The sequence below is a fragment of the Stylophora pistillata genome, chromosome 4, assembly GCF_964205215.1.
Source record: "Stylophora pistillata chromosome 4, jaStyPist1.2, whole genome shotgun sequence".
Classification (NCBI taxonomy): Eukaryota; Metazoa; Cnidaria; class Anthozoa; order Scleractinia; family Pocilloporidae; genus Stylophora; species Stylophora pistillata.
In genome coordinates this window covers 12,507,278-12,524,467 of record NC_142522.1, presented here as the reverse complement: position 1 = coordinate 12,524,467, position 17,190 = coordinate 12,507,278, and the positions used below count along the sequence as shown (strand labels likewise).

Below are 17,190 nucleotides of genomic sequence, written 5' to 3'. Positions count from 1 at the left end.
TTTTGGGACAGTTTCGGCTCAAATGAAGAGAATGGATTAGCGAGACAAATATCCAATCGGCAGGAACCTTTTTTAACTCGGCGACTGTTTTAACTTTTGTATTTTTGTTTTTTTTTTCATTTGTTTGTTAACTTTGCCTTATGTTTGTTTAAATTACAAAGAAAAAGTTTATACTGCACACGAGAGGCGAGATGCGAAGAACTAATGATTGTGTTCGTTTCAGGATTGGAAGGGAAATATACGGATATAGCTCCGAGTTTTCCATGCAAGCAATTGAAGTAGAGACAGGCGCGGTTATGATCCTTTTCTCACCAAGAGCAAAGACGTATCCATGGTACTTTAATCTTTATGGAGTTACGTCTTATTTCCTGGTTATTTACAGAATACCTCTGGGATGTGTTCGTTTTTATTTCGGGAGATCGGCGGTCACAAAGAGAGGGAGTGATTTATCGTAATCTAAGGGATTAAAAGGCTAATGTCAACCCGGGATTTTCCCGCGGCGGCCGATGATTTACTATGTTAAACCAACCTGCCAATATGTCACTCTACCTGCGCTCCTCTATTTTCCACAGGAAATTAATGGAGTGCCAAAAATGTAATGATTTTTCCCCCTGGTTTACACATCTGGCAACTCTTTCATGGCATTCTGTGTCTGAAATAATTCCTTGAAGAATACACAGGAGATGTAACCAGCCTGCCAAAGGTATCAGGTTCAAAGTACAAACTCCTTTAAATACAATATCAAATCTCGCTCTTTTGTTTGGCTTATCAAAATACTATCACAATTTGAGTGTTGTGTGACAATTTAATTGGTAGAGAAAAATTGTCACAACAAGAGAACTTCGTAGCCTTTGAACAAAACAGAAAGTACACTTTTCAATGTTGCAGTTTTACGACAGGTTTTGTAGGATATTGAACATTGAAGTATAATCTCTGGGAGCGAAACAGCTGTCTTAGAAATTGTGTAAAAATCACTAAATGGTTCGTTTACAAACAGTGTTTGAAAACCGCGCATGAAACAGATTCAGTAAAAGGTGGTGACAGCGAAAAATATAAATCAACTTGATTTATGAATTGAACTCCTTTATTGCCTTATCCTCGGAAATTCAAGAAATTTTAGTCATCTTTCCCACAGACTTTACTAATTCAATCCATCAACTTTTAGCGAAAATGATTTTGTTTTTCGCCTCATCTATTATGGCGCGTAGCGGCTGTGTTATCACAGCTTTCTTTCCATAGTAAACAGAAAGTCCCACGCGTCAAATATTTTTTCCTTTGGGTCTTATTTTTAGTTTGAGCTTATTCGAATGGTTACAGCTTACAAGGAAGGTTTCGATTCTCAAGTACAAACTATAAATCTTATTCCTGAACTCTTTTCAGCAAATTGCGTCACGCGTGCGGCAAAAGTAAAGGAAGTAGGAGTTTCTCGTGTGACGTCACTGAGACAGATATTTTGTTTCGGCATTACTATTGACATTGCACATTAATCTCCATGTAAAAATTATGTGAACTTGTTCGTTCTCGATCGGTAGAGGTATTTCGTGGTACCGATCATTCCTTTTGTATTTTAGTAAGATCTTTTCTGTTCTATTTTGTGTGCACTTTTTCGGCAAGATTGTTTCTGAAAGCAGCGATAATGCGCACTATTTATTGCATGTTCGTTATCGCGGTGATAAACTTGGCGACGTGTCGAACTCAGGATGTGTATTCCAATACATGGGTTGTTCAAGTTGACGGTGGTCGTGGGGCAGCCGAAAGGATAGCAAGAGAAAAGGATGTTACACTACTAGGCCAGGTAGGGGAGACATTGATTCATTAGCCTCCCGTGACTGGTGTAAGTGTCTCTAAAGATGCTATTTTTTATTTTGAGGTTTTCTTTCCGCTCGAGGGAATTCAACTTATCCTCTCCAATTCATGCGATTGTTTGCTTAATGAATTCGAAGTGCTTTTTGTCTTCATTTATAGGTTGGAAGTTTGGAAGGATTTTATTTGTTCAAGCACAATTCACATCCCAAACGATCGAGACGCGATGCTATGGATATCACGTCGGACCTTAGTGAACATCCTAATGTATGCATAGCATTTGTAATAAGGAACATGCGAAATTCAGGAAGTTGGTTTTTTGTTACAGCAGTCTTGCACTTCTTCCCCATCAACCTTAATGTTATTGATGTTTCTATTTAAGGTAATTTGGGCAGATCAACAAATTGCGAAGAGACGCGTACGAAGAGACTACAGTCCCAAGTTGAACGATCCAGATTACAGTAAACAGTGGTTTCTGGTAAGTTAGGAATTAGTCAAATTCTATCGTTCGCTTCTCAGGGGTACTAGATCCTGCCCTTTCAGCCTCGAGAATGAGCTTGTCTCACTTGCTAAAAAGATTGTTAAACTTTCGGGTAATCTAAGAAAATTTTTTGTCGAGTTGTAAATTCACACTAAGGTAACTTTTGAAGTGCAAATGAGAATAACATTTCAAGCATTAGATCTAAGGCAGATACGTTGCAAATTATAAAATTTAATTGAAGAGGAGTTTAAAGTCCAGTATCATTATTTAGTTTTCTTTATGCATCTTTATGTTTATAGGTAACGCATTTAATTCTGCAAAGCGATTTCTGAGATTCAAAATGATCTCAGCCACGAATCTGAAACAATTCTTTTGAAATAATTATAAAGAAGACGATTACACTTAATTTCCGTTTGTATAGAGTAATTGAAACGAATTCACGAAAGCGTAGCAGATGTTACACTGTAATTTGTCATACATAATATCCCTTCTTTATACCTTCAATGTCATTATTATCATTACAAAAATTATTTTTTACCTTTATTTTGTTATGGCTATTACTATTAAAATGAATTGACAAAAAACAGTTATAAATTGAACAATTTTTTTGCTCTTTTCATTCCACCCTGCCTTTAATTTGTAAAGTAGAATTTTTTACTTATCTGGTAAATGATCCATTTATAAATACAAATCTGTCAGATTGGCCTGCAGGAGAAACCACTCTTGCTCAATTACCATTAATATTTTCTTGGTCTCCCAAAACATATTCAAAACATGGGAAACTCTAGGAGAGATATCACGATATAAAATTATGGTTTGTAAATGATTGAGCTCAGCTCTAGTTTTCACTGCTTTTAAGGATATATAAGTGTGAAATAAAAGACTGTATTTCAAGCTGTAGACTGCGGGATTGCATGGAAAGCTGAAGGCAAATTTAAGAAAACTAAATACAACTGTTAACAATCACTTTCCTGTTTTTTATTATTTTTGTCATGGCTTCCTGCAAACTGAGAGCCTTAAACAATGGCACCTTTTTTTTTTATCAATCCTAAAATTACACCTTTCCACAGGCTTTTTTATACCCTACATTTTCTTCCTTATTGATGGCAAAAATTGTTACATGTGATTGTGCCATCTTGATTTGATTCAGGGATAGCTGCTTTAAGTAGGGTTTGGTGATTCATTTTTCCCCAGATGACAAAATACAGTTAGCTGTAGTCAGAGGAAATCATAAAGGATATTGCACAGCTCTCCCACAAATACAGGGCTGATATATAACTTTATAACAAGTGTTTTTTTTCCTCATTGAATTATTGCTTTTCTTTTACAGCATAATAGAGATAGTATATTTAAAGGATATGATCACAATGTCCTTCCAGTTTGGGAACAGGGTGTTACTGGCAAGGGTGTAGTTGTGTCCATCCTGGATGATGGTATGTTAGTTTTAACCAGCATACGTAGCTTTTGCAAGAACAATGTATAAATATTTTAATATTGAAGACTTTAAATATTGATTTGTCATAGATATTGCTACACTAAGGTTGTCCTTTGATGTCCATTTTGGTTCCACTAAAATTGACAACAAGAATAAGGACAAGAAAAAATAAAAGTTAGTTGTGTCGAGTCTGATTGCAGTTACAAATAATTATCGAAGAGTTTTAAGGTCATGTAATTCTTCAATCTAGTTTTGGTCAGAATATATCAGTGTACAAAATTCCCTGACTTTTCCCTGTTGAAAAAAAATAAAAAAATAAACCCAGACCAAATAAATGCATTACATTAGGTAACATCAGTGGTGGCATCTAGCCTTTACTGCTGTCCTTTTAACTCTTGGATTTACAGACAAAATCAGTCAAATAGACCATGATAAAGCATTGTTTCTTAAGCCATGTGAACAAAAAGAGTGACTGTTTAGTCTAATAATGTGAACTCAGTGATTCATATCTCTGAAGCCTGTTCAGGTTTTGGGACCATTTAATAACTAGGCATATAGCTTCTGCCCCTCCTGGTGTTTAATCAGGTCTCACTGTCGCTTTGCTCAATCACCCTTTTAAACTGGACCTCTTTACCTTGAGTTTGGTGTTCACTTTACATTACGCCACGTACTGCAATTTCCAACAGGACAAAAAATGGAAAAGGCCAGGGAAAAATGGCCCTAAAAGTCTTCATTATTAATAGTACAACATTGAGATCAAAGTGAATGCAAAAGCTTCTTCTATCCTTGAATGATTTGAAATCATTCATTAGTTTTGTGATTATTTCAATGTTCTATGGCATAACTAATTTCCTTGACTTTTTGCAGACCATGAATAATATGATTGTTATTATCGGGTTATTTTAATCTCAATCTGTCTAATTCTTTTTTAGGAATTGAATATGCACATAGGGATTTAAAGGATAACTATGTAAGTCTTTTCTCATGATAATGTGCATAAACAAAATCAAGAAGTCAGAGCAACAACAGTGTCAGTAATTATTACAGAGATATTAACCCCTTATTATCCAACTGTGCTTTGTAGAGTACAAATAACACCCAAAACAAGTACAATTATATCGTGGTATTTGTACTCTAGAGAACTGGTTAGACAGGTTTTCTGAATGGCTGGTGAATATTGATCCAAGTTCATTAGATAAATCGAATAAAGAAAAACAGATGACAAAGAAATTTCACTTAGTGAAGAAAATACTGGGCCAATTCCATTCCGCTTTGCATACTATTCTTACTTTCTGTTGATAAATATCCACGAAATTCATGTGCACTGAATAACAGTTTGGCATGTTGGATAATAAATCCCCTATCAAACGTTTTGTTGTGTAGTATCGCTGAGTATTTTTACTTGTTATTTGTATTTTGACTCACTATACTACACAACAAAACATTTAATAAGATATATTTATTGCAATTGGCTCCTCTACAACAACCTTGTTAGTACGACCACTCCTAAATTTTGACCACATTTTCATGCCCTAGTGGATCAGAGGATGTATTGACAAAGTTTGTCAGGAAGCAAGCTGCAATGTTGCTGTCACTTTAATCCTTTTGACCCCATTAGGGTGACCAGCGTCTAGTTTCTCCTCACAGCGGTACTGCTGAATCATTCATTAAGATCATGAGAATAAAAGAAATGATCAACCTTAAAAAAGCGTTGATTGTAAAATGAATTCTCCCTGTCAGTACCGAAGGAAATGTATAGAGAGGTGAATGGAGAATATGGATTTTACTAATAGGTGGAAAGGGTTCATTGTTGATGGTTTTTAAGTGAAACTGAGATAAACATTCACGGGCCTTCTAGAATACTTCGTTATTTTCAGCATCCATTGTTAATATAGAATGATTGACAATTTCAGTGATACCTTTAAGATTTCTGAAAGCCTCTCAAACGATTACAACACATGTGTTTCAGGATTCTGCAGCTAGTTATGACTATAACAGTAATGATCCTGATCCTGCTCCAAGACCAACATGGAATGATGAAAACAGGTATGTTGTGTAAAGAGACAAGTAAACACTTCAATGTCATTGACATATATCACTAAATTACACTTTGTCTACATAACTCTTTAACCTCTAAGAGTGACTGTATATAAATAAAAAGGAAATTTTAAAGGTAAGGAAATAAAGGAAATGATCATCAATTTTTAGAAGCTCCTTGATTGTCAATCAGACCTTCCTTGTCAGCACTATACAAAATGAAAAAAGAATAGTGAGGAAAATATAACACTTGTGTAAGGGTGTAAAGAAATAGAGAGAGACAGATAAATAGTTTATTGATAACCGTTTTGCAACTGAAAATTGAATTATATGATTAGTGAAAAAGATAATGATATAAATTACAATAAGAGTGACTGTAAGCTCTGATGGTTTTAGGCATAGTAAGGAATTCAAATCAATGAGACCTTTTCTTGTACTGGATGTTTCTCATAAGCAAGGTTTGATCCAGTGGTGGGTTGAGTATCTGTACAAAATCAGCTACAGTTTTCAAGTGCTATCATGATTTGAGTTTAAACATTTTGGATTGGTCTCTGTGGTCAAAGACCTGCTTTTGATAAGTTAATTGATGTTTAAGTCATTTGCTTCTCACATTATTTAGGCATGGTACAAGATGTGCAGGTGAAGTGGCTGCAGCATGGAACAACAGTGTCTGTGGGACAGGCGTGGCACCAGGGTCAAAAGTAGGAGGTAAGCTGGCTGTATAGGTAGAAACATGCAAGTATGCCAACAAAAAATTCCATACACAGTTGCTAAAAAAAAATCATCAGGCTAATGTCAGTGTTGTGGAAAATTTAAAGTGCTTCAAATGGGGCTTGATAAAGAATGCTGTACCAGTTGACAGAATTCCCTTGACTACATTTCGTGATCATTACTGTTTTGTATCTAAGACTTCAGATTGAGACTCAAGTTTATGCCTTGTCGTTGGCCTCTTGAATTGACAATCCCCAGCTCCACTCAAGAGTCAGGGCTTCTGAAATAGGGACCTTTAGCATCGCGTTTTCTGCAAACGGCAAACGGCTGCTAGCGGTTTGAGGTTTCCCATTTGCCGTCGTCACCAAAATTGAATTTAGCATGGCGTTGACGTCTTTTGGCGGGAAAAGCCTACCTTTTAAGAGCCTTTTTATCTTCCTCAAGGTATTTTGAGATAAGGCCATTCATCCTTTCTCTACAAGCTCGCCCTGAGAGCACGACGGGTTTTTTGTCTTCCGAAAAGATAGGGGAAAGTACCCTCGGAATTTCCTTTAATCAGCGGGACACTTTGGCCTTCGCTGGGCCACTTCGGTCGCCAGCATCACCTCTTGGCAAGTGTTTAGCTATCTAAAAGGCATTTTATAGAAATGGAAGACGGCATACACTGATACAGAACTCCATAACTGTGCTTCTTTGCATGCACACGTTTAGGAACTTCGAGCCGCCATTTTGTTTTCAAGTTCTTTCACCACTCGGCTTTCTTCCATTTAGATCATGCAAAATACATTAATTTTTTAATCACAAAAAAACCACATTTGGATCCAAATGGTAGAAAATTATTTCTAAAAGTGTCAAACGTAAGTTGGTTTCGTTAAGGGGCCAAAAAACCTTCCCGTAAGTCACTTACGGCTGGGGCGCCTTCTTCCCGTCGAAACTGAAACGGCAAACTGCAAACGTGACGGCAAAACGGTGGTCACGTGACCTCCTCAAGTTCGCCGTTTGCCGTAAACGTGATGCTCTAAAAGTTCCCTAATTTCTCGCGGTCGCGGAGCCGCCAAATTCAGGTAAATCCGCGAAATTGACAAAAACACGCGAAATACCGCGAAATTCGCTAGAAATTCTACCAAATACAGGTCGGCACAACGTATTTGAAACTTATTTCGGCTATTGGAGCTGTTTACTTACCGTAAACTTGCAAATTTATCTTGAAATTTCGTCTTACCTCAAGCACTCTTCTTCGCCCGCCATTTAGAAAGCGGAGAGAGCCTGGGAACGAGGTTGCGAGTAACTACCAGGCGTTTCCAGGCGTTCTTATATTAATGTTGCGAAAACCTGGGCACTGGCCGCAATGTAAAAAGCTTTGCCATTGGTGCATTTCTGGAGCGTATCGTTGTTAAAGCTATCTCTGTTAGAAACACTTCGTTGTCAGACACTTACAGTTTTTCTCTTGGCAAGTAACACACGAGTTGCACAACTGTATATCATTGTTTCAGAAGGATTTGAATCAAACTTGCCATATTCCTTTCTGTATTTGAGTTTTCGGTGCCTCTCTACTGCTTGCCGCATGCTGCGGCTTGCAAACTTTACAATTTATGGAAAAGTTTTTAAGTAAGCCGAAAGACGCCCACGCTGCCGTGAAAACAATTGCAAGAGATCGTTTGCGGAGCTATCCAAAGAGAACCATATGTTTCTTAGAAATCTTTCTTTTTTGCTTTCATGTTTGCTTTTCAACAAAAATTTGCCCCGAAAATTCACGCGAAATCGGCCGTTTTCTCCGCGAATTTGTCTCTTCAAATTCCGCGAAATTTCTTTTTTTTTTCCGCGAGATTTCAGAAGCCCTGAAGAGTGTAAATGGGTACCTGAAAATTGCAAGGGAGAGTCGACAAAATGCTGGAGGTTTATCTGTGATGGACTTGCATCAAGTATCGTTGTAACTTTCCTGCAGCAGATTCTAGGAAAGCTCCAATTGTAGTTACAGATAACAGATACTTGCAAATACTAGGAAAGCTACTTTTGAAGTGAGCCACTAGGCACACTAAAGTGAACTTATTACTCCAAGATCTGAGTTTTTTCTGCCACATGCTAAGGCTTCACAACTCTGGACTCATTACACTCTTGGTGAATCAATTCAGACTACAGGAATTTTGACATGTATATTTCTGTTGCTTTTAGGTGTACGTATGCTGGATGGTGATGTGACAGATGCAGTAGAGGCATCATCTCTGAGTCTCAATCCTCAGCATATTGATTTGTACAGTTCAAGTTGGGGACCAGATGATGACGGGAGGACTGTTGATGGGCCAGCTAAACTGGCAAAAAAGGCATTCGCTGATGGTGTTCAAAAAGTAAGCTTTTGAAAGGCTTCTTGTGATGTTAGTTTTCTATTATTTCCTGCATATTTTGAAGACATGGCCATAATTCAGAGAAAGGCTAAGTTGTAGAACAAGACCTTTCTATAGAATTTGCACTATAGCTGTTGATTATGATAAATACACTGTTCTTCTTATCAAGGGGAAACATTGAAGGGTCTAAAGCTATGAGATAAAATAAATAAATGAATTTAAAAAAGAATGACATTTAGCTTGTTTCATTTTCTTACAGGGCCGTAGTGGATTAGGTTCCATTTTTGTGTGGGCCTCTGGCAATGGGGGCAGAGGCCATGACAGTTGCAGTTGTGATGGCTACACAAATAGTATTTACACTTTGTCAATCAGCTCTGCAACAGAACATGGAACATCTCCATGGTATTCTGAGTACTGTGCATCAACTCTGGCCACTACTTTTAGCAGTGGAAGCTATGATATGAGAAAAATTGTAAGTACATTGTGTATACTAGATACTTTTCACTTCTTCTATACACTCATTTATTTGTTATGAATCATCTAAAAGTAGTCGTTGTATTATTCAATGTTACCTTTACTAAATGGTATAAAGTTATCGAAGCTAAGTAACCATTGGAAGACAACTATGACTCCCTAGTACCATTGTTTTCAAATTAAAGTATGTTGTAATTTATCTTCATTTAGTTCAAGTAGTCAAGTCTGAACATCATTTTTGATTATAGGTTACAACAGACCTTCATGGAAGATGTACAGATTCACATACAGGTACATCTGCCTCAGCACCTCTTGCAGCTGGAATATTAGCCCTGGCAATGGAAGTTAAGTAAGTAATAAACCCTTATTTCATTTTCAATGTTACTGTGAAACTCATATAATAACGATTTGGACACTAGAAACATCCATCCAATATTATTGTATGTCAGGAAAATGCCATGTAGTTAAAGGTGTCAGATAACTACACGTAAACTGTAAACTGCTTGGAAATTTAGATTGTGGTATTGATGTTTGTATGGATATGCTGTTGTGATGGGTCAGGGCACCTTTCTGAATGAAATTTTTCGCTTCTGTGTTGCACAATAACAGCATTAGTGTGAGTTTAAGTTAAAGATAATTTTAGACACATCATTTAGGGTATGCCTAGTTTCAACACGCTCTTCTTCTTTTCATCCAGTCGTAACCTGAGTTGGAGGGATATGCAGCATCTTGTTGTTCGAACATCATCCAATGCCAAGTTAAAATCTGATGACTTTGTTGTAAATGCAGTTGGGAGGAAGGTCAGCCACAAGTTTGGTTATGGGTTACTTGATGCTTTAGCACTCGTCAACCTTGCAAGGAAGTGGAAAACTGTGCCAGCCCAGCACATCTGCCGTGAAATACCTGAAGCACAGCAGAGGTGATCCTTGAATTAAAACATTTAATTATCTGAAAGATAGTTTTGATAATGCCCAACACCTGCAACTCAAAATGGGCAACCACAGTAAGGACCTTGATCTTGCAGATATTGCTCAGAAATTTTTAAAAAGGTTCTTCATGATCCATTTTTTTCTGGTCTCAACCAAATTAATCTAAGTTAATCTTAATCTTTAAATTAAGTCTCTTTCTTTTACTTGTGTGACAGACATTGCTGAGGAACAGGGACTGCTCATAGTCTAGTTACTATAGTTGGACCAGAATGAATGAAAACACATTATGAAGGATCAGGAGTCCTTTTTTCCATTTAATTTACCGCCCATTATTTTACATTTTTCCTTCAGACCTATTCCTGGAACTGGCTCTTTAAAGGTGACTATTGACGCAACAGCTTGTTCAGGTGGTGACCGCTATGTACGGTACTTGGAACATGTCCAAGTGGTCTTAACCTTGACTTTTACACGACGTGGAGACCTCACCATTAAGCTGATTTCCCCTCGTGGTACAGCTTCAGTTTTATTGCCTCGGCGAAGGGAAGACTACTCTAGTGCTGGCTTTACAGATTGGGAATTCATGTCAACTCACACATGGGGTGAAGACCCAAAAGGAACCTGGACATTGGAGATTGAAAACCATGGTGAGGAAAGCTCACTGCCTTAAAATACAATTGTTTACTCAAATGTTCATATTCTCATAAATCTTGTGTGCTGGTTCATGTATGTATTATTTGTCAACGAAGAATGACCTTTAAAATGGTGTTGCGTGACTTGTGCCTTTTCTTAAGGGTGTGCTAGTCACTGAGAACGAAATAATTCTAATCCATAACGATACTAGAAAGAAAACCGCTCACACAACCAGAAGTGGATGCGAATCTGTTTGTGGCCTTGTGTCACTAAAGTTTCATGGTACCATAAGAGGGAAGAGGAAGAAAGGATGGATAACAAGGCACGATTAAGTAAGTGTTTTTTGTGGTTTATTTTTTCCAGGTGCTTCTCGAAATAGTGGTACACTCAAGAATTGGTATTTGATTACTTATGGAACATCAGAACCACCGCAACCTAGTGATTCTACAAAGGAACCAGTACCTGCTTGCAACTTGGAATGCCAAAATGGATGCACTGGACCAAGAGCAGACCAATGCAAAGAGTGCAAGCACTTTAGAAGTAGTACCAGCCATGTAAGGGTAACTCGTTGGTAATGACTAAATCACAATGAGTAACTGCTGTTGGAAAATTTTGTTGTATTTATTGTATTTATCATCGTATTGAAAGATCTTCATGTAATTAGTTTCATGTGGTTTAGTGGACCAACAGCTGTCAAGAATATTGATATCACCTTTGAACTAAAAGGGATAAAATATCATGCTGTGAAAGTCTGCACCTTTTCAGTAACACACACATTTACAGCTGCGTACACATTTACGTTTCTTAGCGTATCGTAGCCCCCAAGGGAACCACCAAAATTAAGGAATGTAAGCTTAAGATCTCCATGGTAAGACTATTGTGCAGTTTACAGTCACGAGTTTATGCCCTTGGATATTGCGTCTGGTTCAAGAGACACTTTTAGTTCATGTTGTATGCTATTACATTAAAGGATGTAGCAATCTCTTTGGTACGACATTATCAGTACAACTATTCTTTTTTGTAGGAGTGTGTTGCCGATTGCACCAAGACAGAGTACAGAGATCTGACTGCAAAACTTTGTACTCCTTGCAGTCCAACCTGCGCAACTTGTTATGGACCTAACTCTTCTAACTGTCTATCTTGTCATCCACCTCTTATTCTGAACAATGGAAGTTGTGTGAACTTTTGCCCTGATGGCTGGTACAAACATGTCAATGATTCTATTTTGATGTGCGGAAAGTGTGACAAGTCGTGTTTGACTTGTGCCGGTAATGCAACGTCATGTGCTTCCTGCACATCACAGTACAGGCATCATTTCAGCAAATGTGTAGCTAAATGTGTGGATGGACAGTACTTAGCCGACGACGGACAGTGTAAGACTTGTCACCCCTCGTGTCGTAAATGTCATGCTGGTGATGCGAGCTCCTGCACAGAATGTGGCACTAAAGAAACTCAGCAGCAACTTTTCCTGCATGGGGGAGAGTGTAAGGCATCTTGCCCAAGTGGACTCTATGGGGATAAAGAAAGCCGCGAATGTAAACCCTGTTTTGCTTCGTGCAGCAGTTGTGTAGGTTCTTCAACATCCGATTGTCTGTCTTGTAGCAAGGGACACTTTAGGACTGAAACCCCAGTTGGAACATGTGTTGAAAGTTGTCCTGAGGGTACGTTGACTGATAGTAGTGTGTAAGCTTGCAGATGACAACCTCAACTTTGATTTCACTTTTAATAGGCTTAGCCTAATCTGTCCATTGGTTCCGCTGTTTATGAATGGCAGAGCCGTAAGAGAAACAGGAAGGAAAAATCTACCAGATGTTTTCCGCAGTTCTACCGTCATCGTTTTCAAAAAATGTCCGAGAAACCACCAACCAGTCAGGTTACGTAGTACGGTCTTGACAAGCCTGTCATAATCATGATCCAATATTATTCTTTAATACTTGATGTTCATAAGATATGGATTGATTTGATGGATGTCATTTTAGGTCAGTATGGGAAATCCTCAAATGGCACCTGTGTTCCTTGTTTGTCGTCATGTAAACATTGTGATGCTATAGCGCCCACCAAATGCACCAGTTGTCAAGAAGGCAAATTTCTTCACCTGCATCAATGTTTGTCTGCTGAACAATGTCCAACTGGCACATTTCCAAACGTCACCTCATGGATTTGTGAAAATTGCCCGGTTGGGTGTGCTTCTTGCAGTCATTCCTCGGGCCTCGAGTGTCAGTCTTGTTCAGAAGGATTTGTTTCGTACAAATCGCAGTGCTTGATACGTTGTCCTGAGGGAACCTTCCCAAGGAACTCCAGGTTAGGCTTGACAAGTAATGTGTTGGGGAAAAGCTTAATTTTCAAAAGGTTTTTGTAATAGAAAAAGTATTGCAGAGCAAGCTGATTCTTGTGATTTACAGTAATTTGTAACTATTTGTACAGCTTCATAAGAATCATCATTCGCGCTACCTTGTTCTTTGCACAGCTGTTTCCCTTGTAATCCAGCATGTCAGACATGCTTTGGTGAGGAAAGCGACCACTGCTTCTCTTGCGCTCTTTCGAATGTTTTGGCTGGATCCGCATGTGTCACCAAATGTCCAGATGGAACGTTCCACAGCCAAAATACTCATACTTGTGAATCGTGCCACACAAATTGTGAAACATGCCGTGGACCGTCTGCCAGTGACTGCCAGACTTGTAGAGGTATTTTGTTTCAATGCTAATCTTCGTGTTAGTCTGTGAACTTTCTCGTTTTTATGTGGAGCTCAAGGGGGTCTTGAGATTTAAAAATGATGAAAACGATGGCAGAAATAGGAAAATAAAGGATTCTCTTCCGACAATTCTCCTCGGAACAGTTCTATTGATTGATCCCGTTTGTAAGGGGACGCGTTTACCCTAATTGTCTAATCAGGATTTATATGTTATGCCTGTGTACTCTTTATTCAAATGCCTTTCCACAATTTCCATTTCTTAATTAACCACTCATTGTCACGATGTTACAATAAATAAAACTGGATTAAAAACGTTTTAGGACCAGGGAAGCTCTTCTTTTATTATAACGCCTTTCTAAACTTTATTCTTTTTACAGCTGACTGGTCGCTTGATGGCTCTGAATGCAAACCTCTTTGTCCGAGAGGCAGGTTTAATAGTAGTAACGGCTGTCAGAAGTGCCATCCTCTGTGCCATGCATGCTCTGGTCCAAGTGAAAAAGACTGTCTCAGCTGCAGTGATATAAAGTTTCTGGATTTGCAAACAAAACATTGTTCCTATGAGTGTCCAGATGGTTATTTCGGTGATCTGGATACAACAAGATGTAAACCATGCTCCCCTGGATGCAACAAGTGTATAAACGGAGTTGAATGTTTGTCCTGTGAGCCAGGTTTATTGCTTGTTGCTAATTCATGTCGAACACAGTGCCCAGCAGGCCAATATCGTAGCAAAACCAACTCATGTGAACCTTGCGATGCCATGTGCAAGGAATGTGTGAGATCTTCCAACAACTGTGTCCGGTGCAAAGAGCACGAGGTTTTGAGTGCTGGAAAATGTGTCAGTATCTGCCCAATTGGAACATATCTTTTGCCAGGAACAAAGAGTTGTGTATCCTGCCATTCATCATGCAAGTCTTGCACGGGACCCAATGTGGATCAATGTACAATGTGTCATCCCGCGTCTGTTATGGCGCACTCAAGATGTTTAGCATCTTGTCCTTCTGACTATTACTTTGACAGAGAAGTCAGTAGTTGCCAGCGATGTGATTACTACTGTTCAACCTGTGAAGGAGGTACGTTTACATGTAGATTTTTTTCTAAGGTTTACAACTGTCCACATATTAAGATAACTATTGAAAGTTCTAATATTTAATCCAGCAATATTCAGTTATGTTTGTAAACCATTATACTTACAATGCGAAATGAGAGAACATTAGAAAATTTCTCAAAGATTGAGGGGCTATGCTAACATCGGTAGACCATTTTGTCCACATTTAGACTCAGGTTACCACTTTGGCTCACAGGTTCGAATTACAATGTTATCGCTCCTACATGTGTCGAAGTTCTAAAGAGTAAATGTTAATCAATCTATCATAATGCTTTGATTATCTTTAATCCAATTATTTTGCAGGGAATGGCCTCAGAAATTGCACAAGATGTACGCCACCATTTGTGCTCTTTAAGCACTACTGTATCAGAGAGTGTCCCAAACATGGCTGGGTATTGGATGACAGTCGTCAGAAGTGTGTAAAATGTCACGCTTCTTGTTCAAGATGCATTGGACCCACATCAAATGACTGCATCGCATGCAGCAAACCCGATACAAGTCTTGTCGGCTTTTCGTGCCTAAAGGAATGCCCCCATGGAACATTTCCAAATCGGGATACAGGCTTCTGTGAGAGATGTCACCCAACCTGCGAGACGTGTTCTGGTGCTGGTGCAGATAATTGCTTATCATGTGCTAAAGACTTAGTTCAAAGTGAAAACAAAGGAAGGTGCGGCTCAATCTGCCCTGACGGACAATTTTCTATAGAAGGAAAATGTGAGAAGTGTCATCCAAATTGCAGATCCTGCAATGGCCCAGGTAGCTTCAACTGTCTCAGTTGCGCACAGGGCAAAGTATTCTACAATTTTACATGTGTCAATAGCTGTCCCGATGGATCATTTCTTACGGAGCAGTATGGTATTCATCAGTGTCTAGCGTGTCATCCAGTCTGTCATTCTTGTTATGGTTCCTCTTCAGATAATTGTCGCTTATGTAAAAGTCCGCTTTACCTTGAGCGTGGAATGTGTGTTGTGCAGTGTTCGCCCAATCATTCCGTTGAGGAACAAACAAGATCTTGCCATCCATGTGGAAGACAATGTAAATCATCAGCTATTGACAAAAATCGCTCTGTACAGTATCCAAATGATAGTGCACTAAAATTTGTGCTCGAGGATCCAGGAAAGACTGGTTTATCGGCAATAGCCATTGCAGTTGTGTCACTAGCAATTGTAGCTTTTCTTGTCGTATTTGGGATTCTTCAGTTTCGCTCCAAAAGGAGGCTGAAATACTACACTAGTGTAAAACCTAATGCTGGCAATGAAACTGATGAAGAATGCAACCGGTCTCTTATAGAAGACGAAGATGACAGACTTTAAAATTCGATGGAAAATGGGTATCGCTTTATATTTCAATCGTGAACTGTTATTAGTTTAGAAAATACACAATTATTTAATTAATCTTTACTCTAACAGTTATAAAAGAAAGGTAGAAAGACCTAATACACATATTTGTGTGTAAGGCGATCTGCTCTTAAAAAGTACGAAGATTACACCTATTTTAATTAAAAAAGCAAGAAACTTGAGAAACATTTTGACTTATTTGAAAAAAATTTGGACAGCAAAGTAAAATTGTATTCGATCTTTGCGGTCCAGAAAGGTTTTATTTTTTGAAAGCAAATGTTTCTAGCCCCGTCCTCATCGATCATGTTAACGTAAGTCTTATTTCTAAACACCGTATTCTTTACATTTCAGAACGAAACCTGTCCATATTCTCTTGATGAGACACTTAAGTTTGTACAACAAAGTTTTGTCAAAAGTTTTGTAGTTTTCAAGCCTTTATTTAACGTGAAAACCTAACAGGTACTACTTCACTCAAAAAAATTTTGGTTGCAGAAAATTGCAATTTTAATCATATATTTTCATAGCCATCAACTACCCTATAAATATACTCACATCTGAAAAAGGTTTAGAGGGATATAGATAGTAATATTGTTACGATTAGCTAAAGATTTTAATCAAATTAAAAATAATTCAGTGAAACATATTGTGATATAACTTGTTTGCAGAGGCAGATGAAATAATGAATTATTATTTTGGTTTCTAGCATTATAATATTAGTACTATTACTATTATGTTATTGGATGTACAAAGCATTTAAATTAAACCAAGCAAATTGCTAAAAAGTAATTTTTCAAACACCCAATAACATAGAGAATTGGATGGAAGCTATCATCACATTGATACTACTTCTGTTACGAAGAAGTAAAATTTTAAAGTTTTCTTGGATCCTTTATGTGAAATAAATGTATATTTTTATATGGTGTTGTGCTGAATCTGCTGTTTTAAAAACGCTTTGACGTTTAGTGGAAGTGTCAATTTTGCTTTTTTCTGAGTGTATTAGGCACGGCACTAAGCACGGAAGGAAGGAAGATACGCGGTTATTAGTTTCTTAAGCGGAAACTTCAGATGAACTTCGAATGAAACTCCAGATGAAACCGCGGATGAAACTTTGGATGAACTTCAAGTCTTCTTCAGCAGTCGAAACGTCGCGAGCAACATCCCAAGTATCGCGAGACAAACGATTACTTTACTCTTTTAAATGAAAGTTTGTGTT

The 17,190-nt window shown here is 38.1% G+C and overlaps 1 protein-coding gene and 1 long non-coding RNA gene across 3 annotated transcripts; one reads left to right on the top strand and one right to left on the bottom strand.

Annotated features, from left to right (window-relative positions):
- Positions 1-1,448: 1,448 nt before the first annotated feature.
- On the top strand, positions 1,449-16,897 carry LOC111334072 (proprotein convertase subtilisin/kexin type 6). The gene is made up of 18 exons (XM_022939764.2): positions 1,449-1,795; positions 1,966-2,070; positions 2,186-2,281; positions 3,615-3,717; positions 4,652-4,689; positions 5,689-5,765; positions 6,376-6,464; positions 8,640-8,812; positions 9,069-9,281; positions 9,532-9,632; positions 9,981-10,202; positions 10,564-10,856; positions 11,206-11,396; positions 11,867-12,503; positions 12,822-13,143; positions 13,310-13,527; positions 13,913-14,605; positions 14,944-16,897. The coding sequence occupies exons 1-18, from the start codon at positions 1,637-1,639 to the stop codon at positions 15,951-15,953; spliced, it is 4,740 nt and encodes a 1,579-aa protein (XP_022795499.2). The 5' UTR covers positions 1,449-1,636; the 3' UTR covers positions 15,954-16,897.
- On the bottom strand, positions 3,241-7,766 carry LOC148732511 (uncharacterized). Of its 2 annotated transcripts, none has more exons than XR_016000746.1 (3): positions 7,653-7,766; positions 6,182-6,526; positions 3,241-5,965 (listed from the first exon to the last, which is right to left on the bottom strand). It is a non-coding gene; the product is annotated as an uncharacterized LOC148732511 (long non-coding RNA). The 2 variants fall into 2 exon arrangements; XR_016000747.1 differs by having other exon boundaries at positions 6,367-6,526.
- Positions 16,898-17,190: the final 293 nt, after the last annotated feature.